Genomic DNA, 25,564 nt, shown 5'->3' on the forward strand with positions numbered 1-25,564 from the left:
CTGGTAGGTTTTCCGACTTGTTATAATTCTTATGTACTCGCGCGGAGATAATGTAGTATCGAAAAACCACTGGAACCGCACTGTGTGTGGTCAGCTACGCACCTGAAACCGGGTTTCCTTGGGACGATCACGCGACCAGGAAAAACCACCTGAACTCTCTACCCGAACAGGGTGGGGATGGGTTACAGCCGTTCATCGCGAGGTGTCCCGTAACCCCGATATTGCACGTTAAAGTCGAACCACGGGATCAGCGATCGGCCAGCGTGTCCCGAGTGTCCGGCCTCGCGCTGATCCACCCTAATCGAGATCATATGGCGATCGATCGAATCGTCAGAATTTTGGCATCACAGTAGGGGGTAGTATTCGCGGCCGTAGAAGGAGATCGGTCACGAACCGCTGGTCGACAGAACAGAAGGTAGGTCACGATGGGCCTGGGGATCCCTCGAGTGGGCATCTCTGACCGCTCTGGAGCCGAACACACGCTCGCAGCCCGGTATCGTACACCTGGCCTCCTCTTTTCGGTCCTCGGAGCCTGGCGAGGACAACGGAGAGCCGGAACCCGGGATGTGTCTGGTCCCCTGCTCCTGGGACATTCTGGTCAGATGATTCAGATGCTGATGGGTCAGACCGTTCAGTCCGGCCAGGTGCGAGGCGAACGAGGACAGACCCGAGAATGTTGCTCCCAGGTGCGGTGGCAGCAGAAGCGGATGCGGTGGCGGTATTCTAGCGGCCAGATCAACCGCTGAAGGTAGTCCAGGCGTTAGAGGATAGGCACCCAGGGCGCCAATGCCCGCGTCCGCGTACAATCTCGCGAGGAACTCGTTACGCAACAGAGGATTCATCTGGGTGTCGTCCACCCTGGGCGACAGACTCGGCGGCAGGCTCGAGGACAACGGCGGACTCGACGAAGTGGACAATAACTTCCGATGGAGATTCAGGTTCGCCGAGTGCCTGTCACGCGACCTCTTCGACGGGAACGCCGCGTTACACCCGTCCACGCTGCAACGGTGCATCAGCTTCAGATGAACGTTCTGATAGTGGGTCTTGACACCGAAATGATTCTGGAACACCTTGCCGCACGCGGTGCAACGACGTGGATTCTCCCGATCCAACGGCACCTCCTGGGTGCTGACGAAACCGCCGTTCTCGTAACGGGCATAGGTGATCAGGCTATTGTCCGTATCCATGGCCGCTGTGGAGGGTGAGGCGCTGGATGAACGAGAGCCACGTGAGGAGTTGTCCATGGTGGTCTCCTGGTGGGTCGTGAGGCTGACGGGGCTGGTAGAGCCGCGGCCAGACCTCGAAACCGCCCGCTGCATCCCGGTGTACTGCATCGCGCGACCCTGCGACAAGGACTCGAGTTGACGCAAAGTGTTGGTCGAGGAGTCGTGGGAGAGGTCGTCGGCTGTCGTCGGACGGCTGTCGACCGAGCTCGGGGCACGGGAGGGATCATCGGGACGCTCACCTTCTTGATTACGCAGCGCTACGTTCACCTCCTCATCATCATCATCCTCCTCGACCTCCTCCAACGGCTCATCCTCGTCGTCATCATCATCATCCTCCTGGATCTCATCCTCCTTCACTTTCGCCTCTGCCGTCTCTGCCTCCTTTTTCGGGGACACTCTCGACGGCTCGTCCTCCTTCGTCGCCGTCGCCGTAGGTGTCGTCGTCGTCGTCGTCGTCGTCGTCGCGGCCGTGTCTTCGCACTCGTTTTTCAGTCTGTCGGTCAGGTCCGAGGAGCTCGACTCTTTCTTGATCGTCGAGACGGGAGCAACGTCCGCTAAGTCAGGTGACGCCTTTGGTTCCGGACTAACCTGTCTCTTGAGCGATTTGACGCTGCTCGCTCTCGAGCTCAGATCACGCGGCTCGTCCTGAGGTAGATCCTCGGCGCTGTCGTGTGCGGAGACCGCGTCCCGCCGAGCACCGCTTATCATTCCCGCGTCCCTGTTGCACACCTCCGGGGACCGAGAGGAGTTCGACTCGTGGTCGTTGAAGTTCATATTCTTTGGGGAACACGGCGAGACGGCCTTTCGTTCCTCCGCTTCTAATCGGGACATCGACATGTCCTCCGGTTGGCTTTGGAAGTCGTTCAACGACGAAACGGCCGCGCTGTCGGACAGGCAACGTTGCTTCACTCTTTACGACGAGGAATGTACCTCGGTCAAGACAGCGCATCGAGTCGGATGTTGCGATTTTCTCTTCCGTACGCCTCGGCTGTGCAATAAGGTCGAGTTCAACGAGTGCTGGCTCATCGAAAAGCTCTGCTGATCGACCGTGCCCATTGAATCATTATCCTCGTTGCTATCCGGATTACTAACGAGGTCTTCGTCCGCGGGCTCGCCGAAATACAACTTCGATCGTTTTGTCAGACTGAAATCGGCTGGTTGTTCGTCGTCCTCCTCTCCGGAACGTAGAGGTAGCCTCGACGGTAGATTGCTAGCGTCGTCCTCCGCAACGACCACGATTCCGCCGTCGTCATCGTCGTCGTCTTCGTCCCCTTCTGCGACCGCGGTCGACGCTTGAGTGGAAGGTGACACGGTATCCGCTGCGCTCCCACTGGAGAACGATCCTCTGGTCGCGACGGTGGTGCTAGGCGTCTCCGCAGCGGTTGTCATCGCCATGGAGGACGTGGTCAGCGCCGTCGTCGACGAGAGACTCGCGTTAACACTCATTCGTTGTTGCAACGCCTCGTCGTACGGTCTGGGTTGGTCCAGGTGTTTGAAGTCTAGGCCGCACAGAGAGGCAGGAGATCGGAGATCGGGAGGCGGGGTGAGCAACGGGAACGATCCAAAAGGTAAATGGTTCAGTCCCGAGCCTGGAACAGGCAGTCCAACCTGGGGTGGCAAGACTAGGGCGTGAGCCATCGATGATCGTCCGTCGTGAGGCGATATCTTCCGCCGAAGATGCGGCGAATGTAGTTTGGGATTCGGATTTGCGCTGTGTCTGTTGCGCGATCTTCTGGAACTAAACATCATGCTGCACCCTTTCACCGTGCACTGATGCATCTCCCGCAGATGGACCGCGCTGAAGTGAATCTTTAGGGCGCCCTTGTCGCAGAAGGTCTTCAGGCAGACGTTGCATTGCACCCTCTTCTTGCCGGTGGTGGGATTGATGAACGGTGTACCAAGATTGGGCGGTATGTTAGCCGACCCGCCCCACTGGCTACCGTGTCGTTTGCCAGGCGAATGAGGCTTTCTTCCTGGTATACCGGGTGGCCTGCCGAGAGGGCCAGCCTGTAGAGGTAGTGGCGGATGATGTCGATGTTCGGACGCGTGTTTCGACGCGCTGTCCCGTCTGCTCAGATTCAACGCGCTGTCCGAGTTCTCGTCGTCCTCCTCGTCCTCTTCTGAGCCGAACTCGCTGCTCTTCTCACCGCCGCTGTGCACGTCCGAGGGCGCTGTCATTCCGGTCAATCCTCCCGAGGACTTGCCCATAGGCGGTGGTGGAAAGTGAGCGGGAAAATTTGGCGGAAGAGCGCCAGAAGACACCGCGACCGACAACGGATGGCCGAAATTCAAGGCCGAGGAGGAGACCGGCGCGACCGGCGGCATGTGAGGCCTTTGCAACTGATTGCTGTTGTGATGGTGAGGTGGACTGTGCGGACTGTGAGGATTCCTCATGGATTTACGGTTCTGCAACAGCTGATCCGCGGTCGGCGGTGGTGGCAACGGCGGAAACGCTGGTAGACCGAGAGTGCCCAGCTTCCGAAAGTCGAACGGCTGCATGCTTTGAAGTCTGTTCAACGGGGACACCGTCAAATGGGACTCGAGGCTTCTGGGCGGCGAATTGGCGCTGCTCGTTACCCCGGAATTCCCGCTCGCCGACGAGGAATAATGCTTCTGTGTGGTCGGTGACATCGACGGATGCGAGACCGCTGGCGGCGGTGGCGGCGGTGGCAGAGGCGGAGGCAATCTCGAGCCCGGAGGCGGGAGACCGCAGTGAAGCAGGTGGAGAGGGGGTGGTAGGTGTGCTAGTGGCATCGTCGGCGGCGAAGGTCGTCTGCTTGGTGACATAGCATCCGTCCCCGGCGTTCCGGCGGCCAGCAGCAACTGCTGCACAAACGGACGCGTCTCGGCGAATCTGAGGAACTGCTGCAACACCAGCGGTTCCTCTTCAGGCGAACAGATGCTCCATCGGTCCAGCACCGGGCCGTTCTGCGAGTCCTGCGGGCACAGATCACGTGGATTCGTTAGCTTTCAAGTAATCGTCTATCGTATTTACATTTGCAGCCAAGTTATACGGAAAACCTCGCAGTGACAAATAAATCAGGTAAGCGCAGTACGGATCCAATTAATTTTACGATCTTTACTTACAAATAGTTACAAAGCCATAGAGATTTAAAGGTTCAATTGAAATTAACTATAGAAAATTTAAGATAATAGTAGTTACACTACTCGCTATTAAATAAACCATTAAAAAACATTGTAAAACAAGAATAAGAAATAAAATATACTCAATAGAAATGAAGCTACTGTATTCAAACTAAATTTATTCCATTTTAGACTATCGAGGGTTGGTAGCTTTCTGCATAACTTGGCCCCGTTATTTGTTAATTTTTATTTTTGGTGTTTATCACGCTAGGTGAGTCTGTTATAGCAATCGCTGGCGTGGAATGTACACGCAAGAAACAATATGAAATAGAAAAAGAACGTTGTGTGTCACGGTCGTCCGTCGCTGAAGCGTTACACCGATTAACGGTTATGGTATTTTAATGAATTTCTTCCAGGTTGATTACAAATTAAGTGTTTAACGTCGTCAAACTGTCAACTGATAGTATGAATTTATGTTTTCCTTTTTTTTTCTTTTCGGTTTCTTTGTATGTATCGTGTTGCAGTTTCTTGCACTCTTTCGTTCTCTTAACCTTCAGGTTTCGCCACGACCGGCGTATGATAATTCCATATCCGGGTAAAAACACTTCCGTTGTTCCTACGGCCGTGGAAGGCCGCTTACGTAACGTAGTTTTACATTGTGCGGCACAATTAATAAGAACGGATCAATGAATAATCAAAGTAATTTATTCTCTTTAGCAGGCGCTTAATTAGTTCTACTTCAGTTGCCAGCTCGATGATGAGTGAACCGCTAAATAATTGACTGTAAAATGATCGTCAGCCGAAGCTTTTATTTCCATTACTCATTCGAAGATGGGAAAACCAGAGATAAAGAGAGATTTGTTTTCTCTATGAAATATTTCATTGAAGAAGAAAACAATTTTACTTTAATGCCTTTCTTGTAGATCATAATGACTTTCTGCGAATCACTTTCGTTATTAATATCACGACGACCATAAAATATCGATTCTTGTTTTGCTGGACAAATTGAACATGGTTTGTTTCAGATTTAGAAAATAAATTGACATATACCGGGAAATGTTATCTATCGTTGTTTTTAATTGCTGCCAGTTGAAGACGTTTATCGTTTTGCTACCGGAGAACAGGCTGGCAAAAGTGTGACGGCAGTCGAATCCAACTTAAGGCCATTCCGAGGTTCACGTCGGGTTTCTCTTTCGCGTTCTTGATTTCGATACACCTGTTCTTCTGGCGACGTCGCATCGAAAGTCAAGAGCACACTTCTTAGCGATCGATTAACAGGCCGTGATAATATTTTTCGTTCTTGCGATCGCACACCGAGAATCGACCGTTTCGTTCCCGTCGATCGAACTTTCTAATTACTATAATAATAAGTAACCGGAAGTTTCGTAACATTCTCCCCCCCCCCTCCCATTAATCTCTGATCTTCGGCAATTGGAAATTATTATCCGCTTAATTAGCGACTCGAGCAGCTCGGTTCAATACTCTGAAATTTTTACAAATTCGCGAATGCGAAACCTGAGACGGAACGATAGTTATTGTTGGTAAACCGTTCAATACAATTTCAACGTGGTTGCTATTACGTGTACCAATAAGTAATCCAATATTACTCGACGAAATTAGTACGTTGGCCTATATTAATAGTATTAACTAGGAAATTACTAATTACTCCATTTCCATTCCATAAAGGTTTTCCAACATCGAACACACAATTTTCATTCGATCCAAAATATATTTTAAAGGTAACATATATATCCTCTCGTAATTCCAGCAAAAGTTGGATTACTTTTCGATTCGTTTCACGGATATATCGATCTCCAGAGGGGCCGGAGAAGTCAGGAGACGCGGTCCAGTTTCCGAGGGTTTCCGTTTGGACGTCACGTATCGGCTGTCGGAGTCACTGGTTCTTCTAAAATCAGGGTGGCCAGCGTATATAGATCGGCGGTGGCGGCGGCCGTAAGCTTGTCTCTCTCTCTTTCTCGCGGGCTTGTATATTTACGCATACCGACGGGCTCGACGTAACGCAGGACGCCCCAACGCCGCGACGCTTTTCGCCCGCGTCCCGGTTGTGTATATTTCTTCAAGCACGCACACGCGCGGAACGACATACGGCCGCCTTGCGGCGTCAACTCCACCGAACCGACGCCACTTCCAAATCCGATCGAGCGAGCCGCCGAAACGAGACGGGCGTTCCGCGTTATTTTTCGCACCGAGCTGACCGCAGAGCCCACGAAACACGCGACTCTGTAACACGAGACACACACCCGCCATTTTGCTCTTTGTCGCGAGCGCGAGGGGGGAACACAGCTAACCTAACTCGCACGCCCACCCTCTGTGATTTCACATCGATTCAAAAGTGAAAAGAATATTTCTCGATGCAACACGGTGAATTAAATAACGACTGACATTATATCTTTTCGAAAAGAAAGACAATAGAACGCTGGAAACGGGCAATTACACTGGTCGATGAAATATGGTAGTTTAACCCCTTAAAGGGGGAAAGAATTTTCGTACGGTGCACTGTGGAGTATTTGACTTAAGATGCCAGGAAAAATTTCAAATTTTAAACTTAATTGGAAACAAGAATAGTGTTCTTTGTTCTTATAACAGTATACACTGCGTGGCATAACTATAAAACCACCCTAACATTGTCAATCCTTATGCGTTGTGGTTAAAATAAAAGCGCACCAGCTTTTTTACGATCGCCTTGACGAGCATATATATATCTGCTTTCTACCACTTAAAAGATTACTATAACGAAGAAAATGTATTAGACCTACGTTCTGGAATCCTTGGAACGACGGATTTAGAGGACATTATCGGGACACGAGGACAGTGACCCAACAGGAAACAGAATATACATATTAAGCGACACTAGGATTTAACACGGTCCCGTAAATTGTCTCTTTAAAACATTGTTAATAAATTGAGAGAACAGAAAGGAATAAGAGAACAACAAGAAACTCTCTAATTCGACGACCAAAGTGCAAAACAGACGATGACCATTTCTTGGGAGAGTGAAAACGAACGTTCAACCAAAAAATCTCTTTCGATTACACGAGACCCCGAATATCGACAGACAGGGAGAGAAAGAGAGAAAATTTCACAGGGAGCTGTCGGTCGTCGCGTGATTTTTGCTGAAAAATCCCAAGCCTCGCACCGTCACCTCCCGCGATTTGCAGTTTAAGCCCCGCTAAATATAATACCGTTCGACGAAGTCTAAGCGCCCGTGACGCATCACGGATTCGTCGATCGGTTCGAGTCGCCGCGGCTGCCGATGACTATTATTCAACAGGCGAAAGCCGACGTTCTAATTGCGAGACGGTCGATCGTCGTGGACGTATGATAATGAATTACCGAACACAGCGGAGGGAGAAGGGGAAGGGGGTATTATACAGTTACGGAACGTCCCCCCTCGGGTTATACGGCTGGCAAAATTATGGTAATGGCCTCGGTCGCAACACATAGCGTGACACTCCTTCGGGCTGCAATTTCATGGTTTTTATGTTTGTCGTGCGAAACTGCCGGCAAATAGACTGTTATCTCACTTTCCCCGAGTCCCGATCTGATCTTCGGGCGACTGGGAGTATCGTGAAAATGGTGGGCTTCCCCGAGATGTAAATTCTCGATGTTCCAATTCCACGCTTAACGTTTCGTAAAACTTCTAGAGTGGGCATCCTCTTCAGATTTTCACACCGAGAACGATGCAGCAATATGGGTACCGTAAATATGGGTAACAGCTGTGTATATTTTTAATTTGACTTTGGGACAAAGTTACCTTCGATTGAGTTAAAGTCACCCCACCGGTATACAAACGAATGAAGCTAATCGACGGTAATTGTACAGAAAGTTAATTTCTACTTCGGGGACGGTTGATCCTTTCTTTTTAGAACCCTTTTTAACCTCTGTCCCAGAAACAACATGAGAAACCAGTGGACGATGTGCATAGCGACAAGAACGACGGTGAATGTAGAGTACACATTCGACGGTAAAGGTAAACACATCCAGATACGGATTAACATCTGAATTCCTGTAAACGTGACCCAGAAGACCCATAAACGAAATTTGTCTCTGTGAAACTCAAGAGAGAGAGAGAGAGAGAGAGACCACGAGCAAAAACGTTCCGTTCCCTCGATCCTCCACTTTCACCTTTAAACGGTCGCGACTTAAGAGGGATAAAAACGGAACCGACATTTTCTCGCGGTTTCCGGACATCGAAAAGACACCCGCAGCTCTCCCGGCTGTGGGGTTCCACCTATTCCGCTCCTGAATTTTCTCACACCCGGTTTTTTTTCACTCCCCCGCGGGTTCCAGACACCGATTCCACAAGGAGAGGAATGGCGGAACGAGCGATGATCCACGGCTTCGCGTATGCGTGACAAGGAGAATCCGCGGAGTGGAAAGGCGTTCCGCGAATCGGCTAAACTGTTCGTCGTTACGTGAAAGGAACGGCCAGGGACCTAAACGGTCGGTGTATGTCTGTTTGAGTGTGTCTGAGAACGCGAGCCACAGTCGCCGCGTGAACCGTGGGACTCGAATTTTTATAGTTCCGCACGCGAACTGCGGCCCAATAGTGGCCATTTAAAAGCACGGGGGCCTGTTCAACACGGATGAGGGAAGGCGAGCCTCTTTTGCTCCGGGGAGTTATGTTTTTTCGTTATTCCTCGTGTGTGTGTCTGTGTGTATGGGGAGGGTTTCGGTCATAAATAACATTCATCCAATGACGGAAGGTATAATTTATTAAATATTAATCATTATGTTCATTAACGGCATTAATGGTAATTGGAAGGGTCACTTAAACAGAAATACCTTTATAAAGAGGGAAAGTTATTTATGCATCGACCTGATATTACGGAGTATGCAGAAGAGGCTCCAATTGGTGGCAAAGATTCTATCACCATTCTGAGTCTGATCAATTTTTCCGATAGATATTTCGTCTTGTATTAACATTAGATACTTCCTTGCACCCTAGAATCAGGAATTTTTAATCCGAATCGTTTTATGTTACGAAATGTCACGAACACCCATAAATTATATAACCACGAAGAGATGCTATTCCGGGGAGGGGGAAATGATGTTCGTGTTTGTAGAGTTCAGAGCAAAAGGAGAACGCATCGAGGACAAATGAGCAGTCGAGAACGTTTCAACTGGATCGAGCGGGCGCTCGCTCGCGCGCGAGTTCGCTCGGAGGCAATTGGTAATGATCGAACTCGCGAGAGCTCACACGAAGTCCCGTGAGCCACCGGTAACAGTCGAATTAGCGAAATCGCGCGTACGTGAGAGCGACCATTAAACCGTTGATACCATGTAATCGGTAGTATCTTTCTGCACGGCAGAATGTCTCTTTTTGCGCGGCAGGCCCCACTGGCTTCCTCCGGGCGGGCAATTTTTTCTCCTCTCCTCTCTCTCCTCCAGAGGTTTCTTTCGGGGCATGCCCTAATGTCCTTTAAATTGGTCGATGAACCCGACTGACGTGCATTTCGGTCGTCTTCAACTACACACCTCTTCGGTTCCGAACGCTAACTATATTGAATTTCTAACGATCATGATCCAGAAATATTTTTTTTGCAACTTTATGAAAAACAATTTCTCTACGATTTCAGTGTACTGTAAAACCAACAATCAGTTCAGATGAATCAAGCGTTGTTACCATTTTCTGGTAATAAAGTTTATCGGGTGGGTTAGGTTGGGTAATTCAACGATAGATCATTGACGTATGTTGACAAGCTCTGAATGTGAACCGTGAAAAAGTGAGCACGAACGGGGCGATGTTACAGTCGGGTTCGACGACGCCGCACTGTCAGTGAAGGCATTCATGCGCCATTTACTGTCTCTTAAATCGCCTCCGGTGCGGTTACTTCTTGTGTATTTTATACTGTGGTCGTCGCGCGTTGAAACTCCTCTTCCGGGACATTCTTGCGAGGCGAAGACGGAGAGGCCAACGGAAAAGCCAGTTTATACGAAATCAGGTGCACACAGGGTGTTTCCGAAATCGTGAGTACAATCAGAAAAGAGGCAATTCCTCGTGTAAAAAGTAAATAAAAAATATGGAATAAAATTTTTTCATACGAAGCACCATTTTTGAGAAAATCGAGTTTGACGATTCATCTGCAACGCGTGTATGCGTGGCATTGAGTAGAAACGGAATGTAATGAACAGACGTAGTAGCCAAGTCTTATTCAATCGCATGCGTATCCAGCAGATTTCCAAATTCGATTATCTTGGAAACGTAAGCATTGCACGAACAAATTTATTGTGTATTTTCGACTTACTTTTACAGGATGGATCACCTTCTTTCCGTTGGTACCACGATTTCGGAAACACCCCGTATATGTATAGCTATATATTTTTAACGCTGGAATTACCACAAACATTAAAAATGACTTTTTAGTTGACTCTTGTAACGACGTTTATAGAATGTGACAACTATTGTTATATTAATTTGAATATTTCCAAAGGTTTGTTATGTTTATGGATCCGATGGAAATAGATATATGTTTATCGTCGGTAGATCTAATGTTAATAAACCGTAGCCCACAGGCGAATTAATCGCGAAACGATAATTAAATCGAAAAATAAAAACAATTCGTATTAATTGTGGTTGCCCGCGACGTCGCGGGTTTTATCCAAATTATTAGCATAACAACAGTAGCGACTCTCGAGAACGGTTTTCCCTGCAGTACCGTTTCTCTTTAACTTATCCAATTATATTTTCATAAAGTACCATTTCCCGGCGATAAATCAATCAGCGGCGCGACGTAAAATATGGATCGGGGCCCTAGTTCCCTCTCCCTTGCCTTTCTTTCTCTCTCTTTTTGCAAATTAACCGCAGCCCCGCTTCCTTTCCCTAACCGTGCCTCCGTCGATCGTGCCACGCCACCGTAAACAAAAGAAAGGAAACGCCTGACTAGGATGGTTGCTAATTTAAACAAAAAATAAATCATACCGACCCGGTGAGAATCGGAACGATGTGAATCGCGTTTAACCCGTTTCAAATGGTTCAGCTCAACTCCCGCGGTCTTCTCACGGAAAAATCAGCCACAGGCTAATGAAATTGTCGAACAATTACCATTATACATGGTGGATACGAAACGAAGACGGAATACCGCCCGGACGATTGTTCGCTAAGAAATCGCGAAGTACTTATCAGGAATTCGACGAAGAATCAGAATCGATTGATAGTTAAATCAGATAAATGGTGGATCAACTAGAATTTTCAGAAGGTTCTTAAAAATAAAAGTGATTGTACATGCTAAAATAAGTCGAAAGTGTAGAATAACATTTTTTTGTACGATGCTTCGTTTAAGTAGAAAGAGTTCGTAATGTAAGTAGAAATGATATGTAATGATCAGACGCGTTAACCCAGTCCTATTCAATCGCACGCGTATCGAGCAGTTTTTCAAATACGATTTTCTCGAAAACGAAGCGTCGTACAAGAAAAATGTTATTCTACATTTTCGACTTATTTTTCCGTGTAGAATCGCATCCTTTTGGGTTGTACCACTGTTTCGGAAACATGCTATATATAGAGCATTACAGATTTCCAATATGGGAGACTTCGAGCGGTTCTTTCGAGTTTCTAAGGAAAATGAAAATTAGGTGGATGGAATTACAAGTCTGTAAATAATTTTGCCCACGTTGTTGTACCGTCGTATTACAAATCACCCTTCCCGTTGCTAATTAAAGTGACCCAATAGCAAGATACTTAATAAAATAGACAACGGAGCAAGAAAGTAATAAAACCGAGGAATGAGCGCGGGGAAACGATACGGTTACATTACACGTCATTAAGAGAATTCATTTTTGCAGGTGGAAAATGGGTTCCTCGGGAGCATGGGAATACATTGTGCTGCAGCAGTTCGAGGCGTCGGTGACTTCATTGCGCAATGCGTAATCGCGCGGGTGCAGCGAGAACCGCGATACCTACGCTTTGCTGTTTCATTTAGTTTGGACGCCTTAGTTTTCTGTATAACTAACAGACTCCAAAAATATCATGCAGATTTCTTGGACAATCGAATAACTTTAGCGATGGTTGTAACTACCAACATTTTATCTACTTCAAATTAATACAACTTTTCGTTCTGATCGTGTACAGAGATGGGCAAATTCATTGTCTACATAAGAAGAGTTTTGAATAATGAATACAAAGATAGAAAGAATTTCGCCATTTCGAATCTCCGGATGACGAACGTGGATCACTTGATATTAACACTTAACTACTGCAGACATTGGAACTTTCACAACCACTACGGATGGTCTGACAGACCGCTAATGTTTATTGCATCATTACGTACACACAAATACCGAATACAGGTCAACTGCATTTTTTCGTGCTGCATAAATTAATAACAAACAATTTCATGTGCAACTGACCACTATCAAATGCATTCAAAAACGTATGTTTCATGCTCTTATGTGGTAGGGGAGAGGAAAATAGGGATTATTGGGAGCGGTATCACAGACGATCTATAGCAGTTAATTAATTAAAGGCCAGAATAACAATTATAGCTACCACTGCTTCTCGCTATGCATATTATTCAAATGAAATTGTGCCTGATTCTAGATCGCACAGGGAAGAAAGAGGAGAGATCGTTAAGCACGGCGATATCGTGTTCGCGCGGGAATTACAAAATCGCTTTCGATCATGTGGCTCGCGGGGACGACCGCTTTCTGGATTGTTTGTAACGCGCGAGCACGCGCCTCGTCGATGCGAGTGAACGTCTGGATCCGTTGGTTCCAGTGGCTGGTGCCATCTGTCGGCACGATCACGAAACAGTCGTGGCTGCCGTGGTCTCTCGACAGCGGTCTTTTCCCTTCGAAAGGAGAGACAGCGATCGCGGGCGACGGCAATGCCATCCGTGACTGGACACCGCATATGATTTCACGGCCGGTGCTCGGCGTCTTATTCGTGTGTAGAAATCGTGAAGATCTCGCGTGGATATCCGCCTCTAAATTGGATTGCAGCTACCTGCAGTCTCTTTTTCTCCTCCCCCTCCCCTCCGCGCCCCCACCCATTCAATCCTCGCGAGACTTTGTCAGTTACTGCGTTTCTCTTTCCTGCATACAGAATTCATTTGTCCTCGAGAAAAGATGTGTCTCGGAATTGACGTGTGGCTATATTGCCTATAGTCAGAGTTCTTCCTGTCAGAACGACTCTAGAATCGAATTAGTTTCACAGACGAAGTTTAGGATCTGAATTTCTATTAAAATTGTAACATTTATTATTGCGTCAAGAAAACACGGTGGACCAGAATATTTAATAAATCCGACAATATCTCAAGTTTAAACTTTCTTGAGTCACGACTGCAATCTACCTCTTCGTGAAAAGCTCTGCAAACCCGGAGTACCTATATATCGCTTGAACAAAAGAAAGATCGCCGGTTCGACGACGCTCCGTGCATACAATTTATCCGGATCGCGGGTAATTTCAAGCCGAGGCAAGGCCTGGACTGCATGGTTTCAATCAGTTAGAGGCTGGAACACCGTGATTACGTGCGGACGACATTAAACACTGACATTACGCATTAGTACATTAACAAAAAAAAAAAAACAGACGAAAAAATAATATTCCGCGGTAGCGTTATCGATCGGCCACCGAATCCTGGGACTCGATCCCCGTCTCCGTTCCGATCGTTAAACGACCCAGCCTGTGTTGGTCCTGTTGGTTCCGCAACGACGCGATGTTCGGTGGAATCGAGTGAAGGCGAGCGTAAAAGCGGGACAACGAGAACGGAGAACCGGCCATTAACGATGAGTATCGTGGTCCCGAGGTAGGTACATACGATTTTTTTTCGTCATCCGTGTGTGTGTGTGTCTGTGTCTGTGTGACGACGCGAAACGGACTCGTTCGCGATCACCGCGAGGCAACGAGCGAGCGTTACGCCGTCGTACGAAAGATGAACAATGTGACTTTGATCGGCCCGTTCCGTACGTTTAACGCTGCCATTATCGCGGGACTAATAACAATTCCGCGTCGCCGCGGGCGACTTCGACGCGAAATCGTCTACCAGTGAATCGTACACGCCGCCGCGAGACTTCCTTTCCCAGACCCCGAGGTGGGCCCCGATTTACATACGGAACGTGTTTTTCTGTTGGGAGCCGCTCTCCTGGCCCCCCCTTACGAAAGAGGCGTGGCGATTTTTCGGGCAGGCGTCAGTGACAATGCACGACATCGATATGAACCGGTAACTCGACCGATCTTGGCAACGAATAAATTGGAGAATATTGTTCTTTCGCGTTTCGTGGAGAATTGAGGTACACTGCTGCTTGTAAGTATTGTGACACTTATCGAATATGGGGTATACATCCTGATACTTATGAGCAGTAGTGTATATGGAATTACCGACGACGAATGTGTTCCTATTTCTATCGCGTTAGTCAAAGGGCAGCTGGTTCCAAAAGCATGTAAATCGATAAATCAATGAACCTTTTCAGGCTGTTTCAGGTATGGTACAGTCGAGGAGGAAGTGATTCTATAAGAAAAAATAAATCGAAAAAGAAGAATAAATGTTTTCATACGAAGGCTTCGTTTTGAGAGAAAACCAATTGGAAGTTTCATAGAGTATGCGTGGTAATAATAAGTAGAAACGGCATGTGTTGAACAGACGCGATGGTCGAGTCCTGTTCAATTGCACGCGTATCCAGCAGATCTTCAAATTCAATTATCTCGAAAACGAAACCTCAAACGAAAGAAATTTATTCTTCTTTTTTGACTTATTTTTGCTTATAGAATCACTTCCTACCCGGTTCTACTACCCGAACTGAGACACAGTGTATATTGAATTAGCAGTTGCGAAGAGTCTCGGAAAAAACTGTTATCACACTTTAATACTTTTAGTAAGAGCTTACAAACATTTACATTTCGAGATCATTTCGTAGTTCTAGTGCTAACAGTACAATTTGGAACGGCAATATGATCACCGTTGTTATTTTAAACGGAGGAATGTCCCTTGAATTCTGGATAGTCAGCGCTGTACGCTGTTCGAAAAAAGTATTCTCCGAATTCTTGTTTGTATGCTATAGCGAATGGAAATCAGATTCTATGTAGTCATGTGGATGACACTTTAAGATGGATTCTTTGGTTCTCTGTTACCCTGACAATGGTACTTGAGTCGTCAAGTGTTGGTTACTGGTATGGAAAGCCGTACGGTTCTTGGATATTTAGACGACGTTCATGGATTGTTTGGACATCAGTCGCTCACCGTAAAGATAGGCTTGGACATTCAGAAACGGAATCTTTGGTTCTCTGTTGCTCGGTAGAATGGTGTATAAATAATTGATTATTAGCCAGATTTTGGAATGATTTCACTACGATAAGTTAGTAGATTCAATTCCAAGAAATACTCACAGGAACCTCTTTGTCAATCCCTAATTATTACGAGTACGTATACGATTTATCAGTTGTTTCGCTTGTCATGATTATTCTCCGCTTACAAATTGCTCCAAACATGAAAATATAATTCACAATGGAAGTCAGAACGCATAACACGGCTGTTTGCGGTTAGAATACTTTTGAAATTTGTTACGCGATCGCAATGACGATTGTATTAATGTTACCGCGCGAGGATGCCCGGTAACGGGAACATGGAATTAAAAATCGCATTAATAAAAGAACGATTCTCTTTTAATACGCTCGAATCGAAACGGCGCCGCGCTCGAAACCGGAACAAACGCAGCCATCTTCGTGTCCAGATCGTGTGCCTCTGTGCAGTACGCTTGTTAACCTTTACTTTTGACAGTAATCGTATTCAAAACACGATAAACTTGTACAATAAAATTGTGGTTAATGCTTCCTAAGTGCGTGCCCAATTACTCCCTTATCCGTTTAAACGATTATTGTACGAATTAGCATTCGAAGACACGAATGAAAATCCTGGTTGAAATAAAAACGCAATTACTCCCCGTGACGGGTAAGAGTTATGTACCTGAAAATGAATCTCCTGATAATCGAACACCTAATAGGTGACAGAAATCATTGCGAAGGTAGACCAGACACAGTATCCCTCATAAATAAACTGCGGATATTTATGCGAATACAGATTTTTAGTTGTGGGGACACCAGGGTCTGTATGAAGAAAATGTGTCGTTACAAATTACTTTTATTACTTCATAGTAGTATAAGCCTCGTGCATCGAGCATTAAGATGCCCTAAAATAGTATCGATTTCAGACATTCAGCAATTTCGTTAACGCATCGTAACATTTACTGCATATATAATCCATAAATGTCCTCACACGAGCGAGAATGTGTCCTTTCGATCTATTCAGAATTCTCACCCATGGTTCCCCCAAAAACAATCCTTTCCAAACATAGTAGAACAATCTTCCAAATTCGAACCGCCATTACGATTAAGCTCACTAGGTAGCCTAGGAGTCGTGGTCGTGATGATGATTCTATGAGCGTCGAGAGATCGAGACGAAACACGCCATGATTAACGGAACGCGAATGGCAAAGAGTCTCACAGGCAAGAGACTCGACCCTGGCCTGGCCTCGGCGCAACCCCATAATTTTTTCCGATTTCTGAGGCCTCCTTCCTTCTTCTTCGTTTCCCTTTCATTGCCGGGTCTGGGGCCCTGGCTCCCTCGATGCCGACCGTGAATTCGACGGGATCGGTAGTCGATGTAAATGCCACCGTCGGTAGTTTTAATTTCCCTGGACCTGAACGCGCTCGCGCGCGCCCGCTTTTACGTTTCCGCTCGAGCGATCGAGACCCGGGCCCCGCCGTCGAGATCTTCTCTTCTTTTCCCCTTTCATCTCCTCGTATACCACCAGCCCTCCCCCCTACTCCCCCTCTGTTCGCCCCCTCACGTCGTATTCCCTGTCTCATTTCAGCCTCTCGTTCTTCATCGATCCGTCCCTCCGTGTATATCCTCTCTCCTCCGCTCCAGGATGCTCCGTAATTTACGGTTTTGGATCATGCTTCTTCCATCGAGGTGGAGTAATGACAGGTCGATCGGCTTCGGGCTACCATCTTTCCCCGGTTTCCGATCCTTCGCTCTCGCGCGTCTACTTACCGTTGCCACTTTCGATCTTACGAATATCAGTCGCTACGCGGTCGTCGCGTGTTTTTTTGTGTCTCCTTTTTCTGTTTCTCTGTTCGCCGATTTCGTGCATCGAGAATCGAGCCTAGAATACTCACGATTTCGGGCGTATTATCCGCACGAAACCCGCGGCGGCGGTCTCGTTGTGTCACAATCGGCGTGGTGTGCGCGAGACTCCGCTTGGGAATTCTTTGTTACGGGCCTGTCCGAGGTCGTTTGTGGTTCTGATTTAATCGGCATTCGATCATTATTTAGCAACTGAAACCTTGTGTGTGTGTGTGTGTGTGTGTGTGTGTGTGTGTGTGTGAATAGTTTAAGTATTCGGAGAGGAAACATAATACTGTAAGTTGGGATGACTTTGACTCGGTCAGGAATAACTTTGTCCCTAAAGTTATACAAATTTTGCAGCTCTTTTACAGGTATTTCTACGTGAAATTACTTTTCATGTAAAAAGACAATGTAATTTAACAATTAATTAGAATTTCTCAAGGCGTCGAAGTGTATATATGTATTCTAGGAAGTACGAAAGGTGGTCCTTTCAAGATCTATCTCTAACGAGATTGATTAAATTTGATGCAATAAAATTTAAGTAGTGTCACAGGATATTATACCGTGAGGATGATTAACGCTCCGGAAGTGTTCGTTAGGCGGAGGTCCCGTTACCCCGAGGAACATAAATCGAGACAAATCTCCGAGGCGAGAAGAACGCAATGTTAAAATCACAATGCAAGGTTAGACATCGTAATCGCGATCCTCAGCGAGTGGGGTTCGACAACGGAGAAAAAACTTGTGCCCACGCGAATAGTTGAGAGTCGAGACCAGCCCAGGCTCACGATTCTCGTGTTTCGATCGTTAACGAGCCATTCGCAGGTTCAAAAATCGTGAAATTTCATTAGGAGCAGGATGTCTCTTCGAAATAACGACAATCCTTTTCAACTAACTGTTTAGATTCGAGAGGGATCGTCTAGGAAAATGACAGCAATTGGTGCGAAATCAACTTCCAGCTGGGTAAAAAGCTGGCGGATGATGTCGCCAAGTTTCATTAGCAGGATGATGCTTCATCAAAGGAACTTCATTAAATAAATTCTTCAACTTACTGTTTCGATTCGAGAGAGATAGTCGAGGAAGATCATCGTGATTGGTGGAATCGGCTAGAAAGCCTATTCGACGTCGCGACTCGCGATGCGCGTTCGCGCGAAATGAAATCCCTCTATCCCCGTCTCCTTTGTTTGCAGGAGAGAACACACGCACCCGCGGTCGACGACGACGACGATCGGTGCTCGTCACTTTCGTTTTCCATTCGAATCGGTCCGTTCCCGAGCGTTCCGCGGATAAATTCGTCACGGTTGCCTGCAGCCCTTTCACGGCTGACGTGCGGTCCCAGGAGGAAAAATCACCTCCGATGAATAGTATAGGGGCTAATAAGAGGAAAGAAAAAATCGTTATACAATTACGGCCGTCAACGGTGCTAGGGAGTATAAATCGTTTCCGATCTGGCTGAGACATTATCGAGGTCTATGGATCGCCACCTGTACCGTCGATTTATTCGACTTTTAGATCGTTACCGATTCAGAAGCTTTTCATTCTTCGACAATTAAAATTGTCTGGACCCTTTGTACAGGGAAAGAATTTTCGCATTGTGGAGTGTTTGACGATAAAAATCTGAGCACAAGATTCCAATTTTTAAACTTAATCGAAAACAAAAAGAGTGTCTTTGTTCTTCTAATATTATTAAAACAAACTGAAATGACGGCCATTTTTGTGACGTAAAATTGTGCTTACACGAAAGTATAAGTCAAGGCGGATAGGTTCGCTCTCCCAACTCAAGGGTTTAATTCCTAACCACTCTTGAATTGGTATACAATATGAATACTAGTTCAGGTGATTACGTAGCTTTCGAATGAGAATTCCACGGAAAAATGATCCGGGACACACAGGTGAAACCATCGACAGAGTCGTTATTCGAGGCTGGATCGGTGGTGTATCTACTCGTTCTCGACGCGAAAGCTCCATAAGTAAACGATCCCCTATACATATTGAACGAGCAGCGGCAAGAAATCGAGAAGCGTCACGGTCTTCGACAAAGGGCTGTTGCATCGACATCTTGCACGGAAAGTCTACCACCGCCGGGCCACGAAGTGTGCAGTAGCTTCGGGGGCTCGGAGGAGCGATTCGCGACGCGGTCTTCTCGCCGGCGCAGATATTCGCTCGTAAATCTGACGGTGGCCGCGACCGCCAGAAGGAGGCGGGTTTCAGCGTTCTAAAGCGTTCCGTTGCGAAGAGAGGCATCCGCCGCGGCCGTAGTAAACCTGCGAACGCTTCTGGGCTCCCAGGCGAAACCCTACCGGATTCCACGGGGCCCAGCCGTATCGCCAGCCGGCCTGTCGTGCGAAATTGGCTTCCACCTAGGCGAAACACGTAAGTACACTCGATATGGACCGACAGACCGATATGATTTACCGTTTCCACTGTACCGCGACCTCGCCCCGCTCCTTTTGGCTCTGTTATTCGCGGGAAGATAAACGCGATAGGGCCAGCGTCCGTGAACCGCGAAAAACCGAGGGAATTCGTCACGGATATCATTCTACCTTCGGACACTCGACTACTTCCTTGTACCTTCGGCTGGTAACGTGTTGGAACACGTGGTTTACATATGTACGTGTAACGATCAAACGATTTGTATGTATCGTTCTCTTGGTTCGATTTCAGCTTGGACCAAGTTCAATTCGAGGAATGATAATGGAAAATATGATTAAAGAGTGTACGAGGGTTGAACCTCGCACTGAGTATTTTCAAGTTACATGGTGTATCGAAGACTATGGTCGATTACGGGGTTCATGTATGCAACGATAAGAATAAATTCTATCAACTTGAGACTTCTGAAGATATTCTTCTTAATATGTTTTCTAATCGTTCGTTTCAATTTGAGTTATCAAGAATCACTTGTAACGGAGTAGAAATTTGTAGAAGAAGGATTCGGTAATGGGAATTGTTAAGTGTGGTTTGATTAATGTTGGCACTCTCCAGAGAACAGTACACCAAAGACTAACGCGGTTATTAGGAGACAGCGGAGGACGCTAATATCGCGGCCGTATAATAAACGACGAAGTATAATGGCGAAACGCGGAATTAGCACCTTCTCGGTTTCACGAATATTATGATAATCGGCTCGGCGTATCGTAACCGCACGAAACATCGAGGCGTTCATCGGTATTCCCAAAATCAGTCGTCAAATATGACACGGTAATAACGAAACGATGCACTCAAAACGACCGTATCTTCTTCATTCATTACACAGACGGTAAAAAAAAGAAGATGGACAACGTCTTACCCGATATTTGCAGGACTTTTTATCGAATCCAAGCTTTCAAAATATTTCCACTCAACGAACGGTATTACAAGAATCTCGAGTAAAGAACAACTTCTACCGCTTCGAGTTTCCACACTAATTTCTGTCACCTGGATGAAAGTTTCTATCTAAAGTTTTATCGTTCGACACAAACATTTTTTTCGATTTAACTATCTAAAACACCTGTGTTCCGCCCTGATATTTACCTAGATCCAAAATTCAAAGTATAATAGTCTTACAGTGGATCGAAAGTTTGAATCAATTATACACGGATTACGAAACACACACACACAGACAGATCGGAATTTCTTGACAGACGATAAATCTATTCCACGTCCACGACGACCTAGGCCAGCGATTTCAAACAACGTCTATCCTAGCTCGCCGCTCGCCCGGCCGTCACACGTTGAAACAAAACCCCCGCCTGATTACGTTATTTTACGTGGATTGGAGACGTTTATTTGCCTCTGTCCACCGTGAAGAAGAAACGAGCCTCGGGGAAGTACCATTTAGAAAGACAGTAGACTGTATCGAATCCTGAAATAAAATGACCGACACAGCACGTCCACTTAACCACTTGAATTTCACCCGGTGTTCGTCGTTACACGACCATCGTCGATTCGAGGATTATTAGTCGGTGGAATCTGTCTGGCTAATACAATTGTTGCTACAGGAGGAGATACATTACGCGAGGGCAGATCGCTCGTAAGCGATCTCCGGTGAAAGTAACCGAATGTAACTCCGGTCTCGCGTGTTAAGTCTGTATAAATATCCATTGACTTTCTCGTTTGGTAACGTCGGGACGCATTATTAGCGCATCCAATCAGTTTTCTACAACATTGTCGAGAGGTACAGAGACAGCGGGGAGACACGTGTGTATTTAAAAAGCGTTGCTCGTCGAATTTTCACTCGATCCGTTTAATCGGCCCATGTATCGTCTATCTTTACAATGATAGGTGTACGATTGGTAGAGAAGGAGTTGAGTGTATTTATAATAGAGGGCGAATCATAGAAAGTTGGACCTGTTTTTTTCCATGGACTCAGTACCTACGTTATCATGGAATTTTTATGATACGGACTGTTTATATTCTCCTGAACTGTCTGCTCGCACGACGATTAAATATATTGGTAAATTGGAAACTAACTGTCGGAAAGGGTAATAAAAGGATCTTTTCCGTTACTTTTATTTTTTGTCTTGGAATTTATCGTTCCACACTGTACATTGGTGCTCCAAAGTATCTCACGCGCGTTCAGTTTCTCATAGATATTTTGAATTAGGTATTAGGAACAAAATGGGATTTGTCGAAATTTAACGTATTTACTATGAATTTTTCAGTAGTCTCGCAGTAGGTACTTTGGAACAGCAGAGTATCAATTGCAGGCGGTGGAAGTGTTCAAAAGATGATGGACAGTGTACGTTTGGCGGGTCTTAAACCTTGAGTCGCAAAGAGACTGACAAAACACACCTGGGAAAATTGTCGCCCTCCGGGCATCGTAATCACCCATTATCGTGATCTCGAGTTATGAGACGCCCCCGGGGTGGCTCCGACCCGCGGAGAAGGAAAAAAACGTGCGTGAAGGAACGAAGGACGGCCCCCCGATTCGACATTCCGAGCACGTTCCGCCACTTTTAAGTAATCGTACGCGTTTCGCCGGACCTACGACACTCTCTCCGCGACATTAGATTGAATAGACCTCACACGATCGTGAGTCACCTGATAAAGTCACTAACCTATTATTACATAAATATTTCACAATTTTATTTCTCAGTGGAACAGACACCAAAAACGATATTTTCGGAGTTGCTATTGTGACGATAGTCTCTGTAGTTTGATTTTCCGATGATTTATAAGAATGGAAATTGAATTTTAAGCGGTATGACCGATCGGAGCATAGAATTGATTAGTGTACTATGTACTCGGTGTAACTGTATCGAAAACTATCTATGTGAAACATTATTTCCAGATGTCAATATAGATAACATTAAGGAATTGGACTCCAAGCATTTGAATTTATCGAAGGATTGAATTTTAGTATTGTGCACTAATTGCATCTATCTGTCACTATGGGACCACCGATTTTGTAAGGAGACAGGAAGGAAAAGTCGTGAAAATCCGTAATGTCCATCGCACAAGATCCGGTTCGTATATATTGAAATAAGTATACACAAAGCGAAAACTGCATCGAACCGCCATCACTTTGGATGCACCTCCTCGGGGCTCGATATTCCCACCCCCCGAAGCCCGCAACGGCGGTCAAAGATCAAGACGATTTCGGAGCGAGTGGGTCGCGCGTAAAACTCCTTCTCGTCCGATTAAATTCACATATCGGTGAGAAACCGGTTTTCCATACGTTTTAATTTCACGCTGACATCGGCGCAATTCAGTTTACACGGATACTGGCCATTTTCTAGCGCGGCCCGCGAGATTAATGTCTAGCCGGTGTGTGTACGTGTGTGTGTGTGTGTACGCGGCGTGTTTTCGAAGTTCCGCGGAATTTACGCCGCGACACGTTTCCCAGGAACACCGCCGGACGACCTCCTCCTCTTCCTCCTCCTCCTCCTCCACCTCCTCTTCATCTTCCTCCTCTACCACGTAAGTACACTTTTCGATCTTAATCATCCGCGCGCGATCAGCTCGCGGGGCTAATTGAGCGGATCTCAGACGACACACACGCACATACACCGGTTTCTTTCCTTTTTTCGTCGTTTCCGGTCGACATCGATCGACGGCTCCGATCGATCGACCTGGGATTAATTATTTTCACGCACTCCTGTCTGGGTTCCTTCTCCCCCTCCTAGCCAGTTAATTAGAATGGGATTGATTTCCGTCCAGGGTAGTCATCGTGAGAATTCTCTTTGATCAACGCGCGGTGAAACTTGTCTTGGAGTTTTTCCGTTCGTGTTGGTCCCGCGTCAACCGGCCACGCCGCCACGGGTTTTCAATTTTTATGTCTCGCGGGTAGACGCACAGGAAACTAAACTCTGGTAACTAAAGTTCGAGACAGTTAGACGGAACTTCCTCGAATCTACGAACGGCAAACTTTCCCGACCTTTGAACTCCTGGCACTTCCGGCGAACGTCGGTTCCAGGTGCACATTTGTATCGGCACTTTTCACGAGACACGGTTAGTTCTGGTTTTATTTTCGCGAAGAAGAATGTCGTAGGCTTTGTAAAAACTCGAGATCATTTTCTTTGTCGAAGAGGGCGTTTAGAGTTATCGATCATCGAGATCGATTTCATATTAACTTCGTCGGTATCTTTTATTGAGCAAGTAGATTCGATAGTTTTCGAAATATGATCGTGGATATCCAAACTTCTCTGCATTCGTAAGGTCCTCTTAATCGTCCGAATCTATAGATCATTTCGAGAGTGAACTTTTGTAAACATTTCACATTATCTTCCGTGTTACATCTGTCGTTAGCACTGGCACACAAATACAGTCAGTGTCTTCATCTACGAGCTCCGTCAGATTCGTTGAATCTGCAGATATTTCCAAAAGTCAACGTTCGCAATCACCTTCCATTTTCGCTTGTTCTCACAATAACACCGAACATCGAAGAAGATTCATAGTCCATAGGGTTTTTCTGAGTAAACAGGTACAATCACAAACTTTGATGATATTTCTCGAGATCCAAAAGAAATTATTTCCCACCACGGATCGATCGATTCTCCGTGATCTTCCGTCTTCCGTCTATACCGCTGGAGGACATCGCGCCGGAAGTGCCAGACAAAATTCCTATTCCCATTTCCATGTGACCGCGATAGCACACCGTTCGAAACTCTTATCTCGATCCAACGGGCACTAGGAGCACTTCTTCACGATCTTGCACTTTCGAACAACGTTCTCCGAATCGTTCTCACTGTCCTTTTCTTCCTGAATCTACGATGCATTCCATTTACACAGAGAGACTTTCCGTCGATCTCGCGGTAGAACCGATGACATTCAGAGACACTGACAATGTTCGGCATCGATGGATGAAGCACTCGTAAACTTTGTCACTGATTATTGTCTACAGTCACTGCATTTCGATTTTTCGAATTGGCGTAGTGTGTTTATTACACGAAGATTTACGGTTGTCACCGGGTGACACTGCTTTTGTGAAGGATATAAAAATCGGTGGTTCTAGCGTGGTAAGTGTATCTGTCATTTATTTTACTCCATTTTGTTTCCTAACGTATACAAGTCTCCATAACTATCCTACCTGTCAGTTCCTCTGTTGTTAGTCGATTTCCAATTCCACTGATCTAACATCACTTCCGAAATTATCGAATGAAATACAACCTCACGATCGCCCAAGTTTCCAACAACATTGGCGATCGTTTCGATCAACAACAACGAAGATATCATCCACCCCTCATGCTACCCTACCAACCCTGTCACGCACTCTGTCACTTCGTCCGTCAAACTGTCCAGTCAAAACGATGTCCACACCCTATTGTCGTCTATACGATCGGTGATCTCGAGCACTCGACGAATAAAAACTGATGCTCCGGTGTCCACTATCCCATTCAGCCCCCGTGTCTCCCACAAGAACACGGGGTCCACCTATCCCACGTTTCCGTTTGTTGTGTGTTCGCGCGTGAAATTTTTGTATCTCGAACTCACCTGCAGTATGTATCCCCGCGTGTAATCCTCGTACGTCCAGCCGAAAGCGGCTAGTAAACGTGTCACTTGCGCGTGCGGCAATTGGTTGAACAACTGATCGAGCAAGATCTTAAGACGTATCGGCAGTGCGCGCGAGCCGTAGAGTACGAGAGATGCGACGTCAAACGCGGCCGTCGGCTCGACACTCTCTGAAGCCGGTGGCCTCTCCTCCTTCTCCGCGACATCGCCGCCCCCACCAGTTCCGTTACCACCACCACCGCC

General features: G+C 46.5%; 1 protein-coding gene across 1 annotated transcript; it reads right to left on the reverse strand.

Annotated features, from left to right (window-relative positions):
* Positions 1-386: 386 nt before the first annotated feature.
* On the reverse strand, positions 387-25,564 carry LOC107193799 (zinc finger protein basonuclin-2-like). Its single transcript, XM_015583309.1, is given in 2 exon segments — positions 387-4,163; positions 25,304-25,564. A coding segment is annotated over 1 exon segment (3,627 nt). The 5' UTR covers positions 4,014-4,163; positions 25,304-25,564.

The sequence above is a fragment of the Dufourea novaeangliae genome, unplaced genomic scaffold, assembly GCF_001272555.1.
Source record: "Dufourea novaeangliae isolate 0120121106 unplaced genomic scaffold, ASM127255v1 scaffold1, whole genome shotgun sequence".
Taxonomy (NCBI): domain Eukaryota; kingdom Metazoa; phylum Arthropoda; class Insecta; order Hymenoptera; family Halictidae; genus Dufourea; species Dufourea novaeangliae.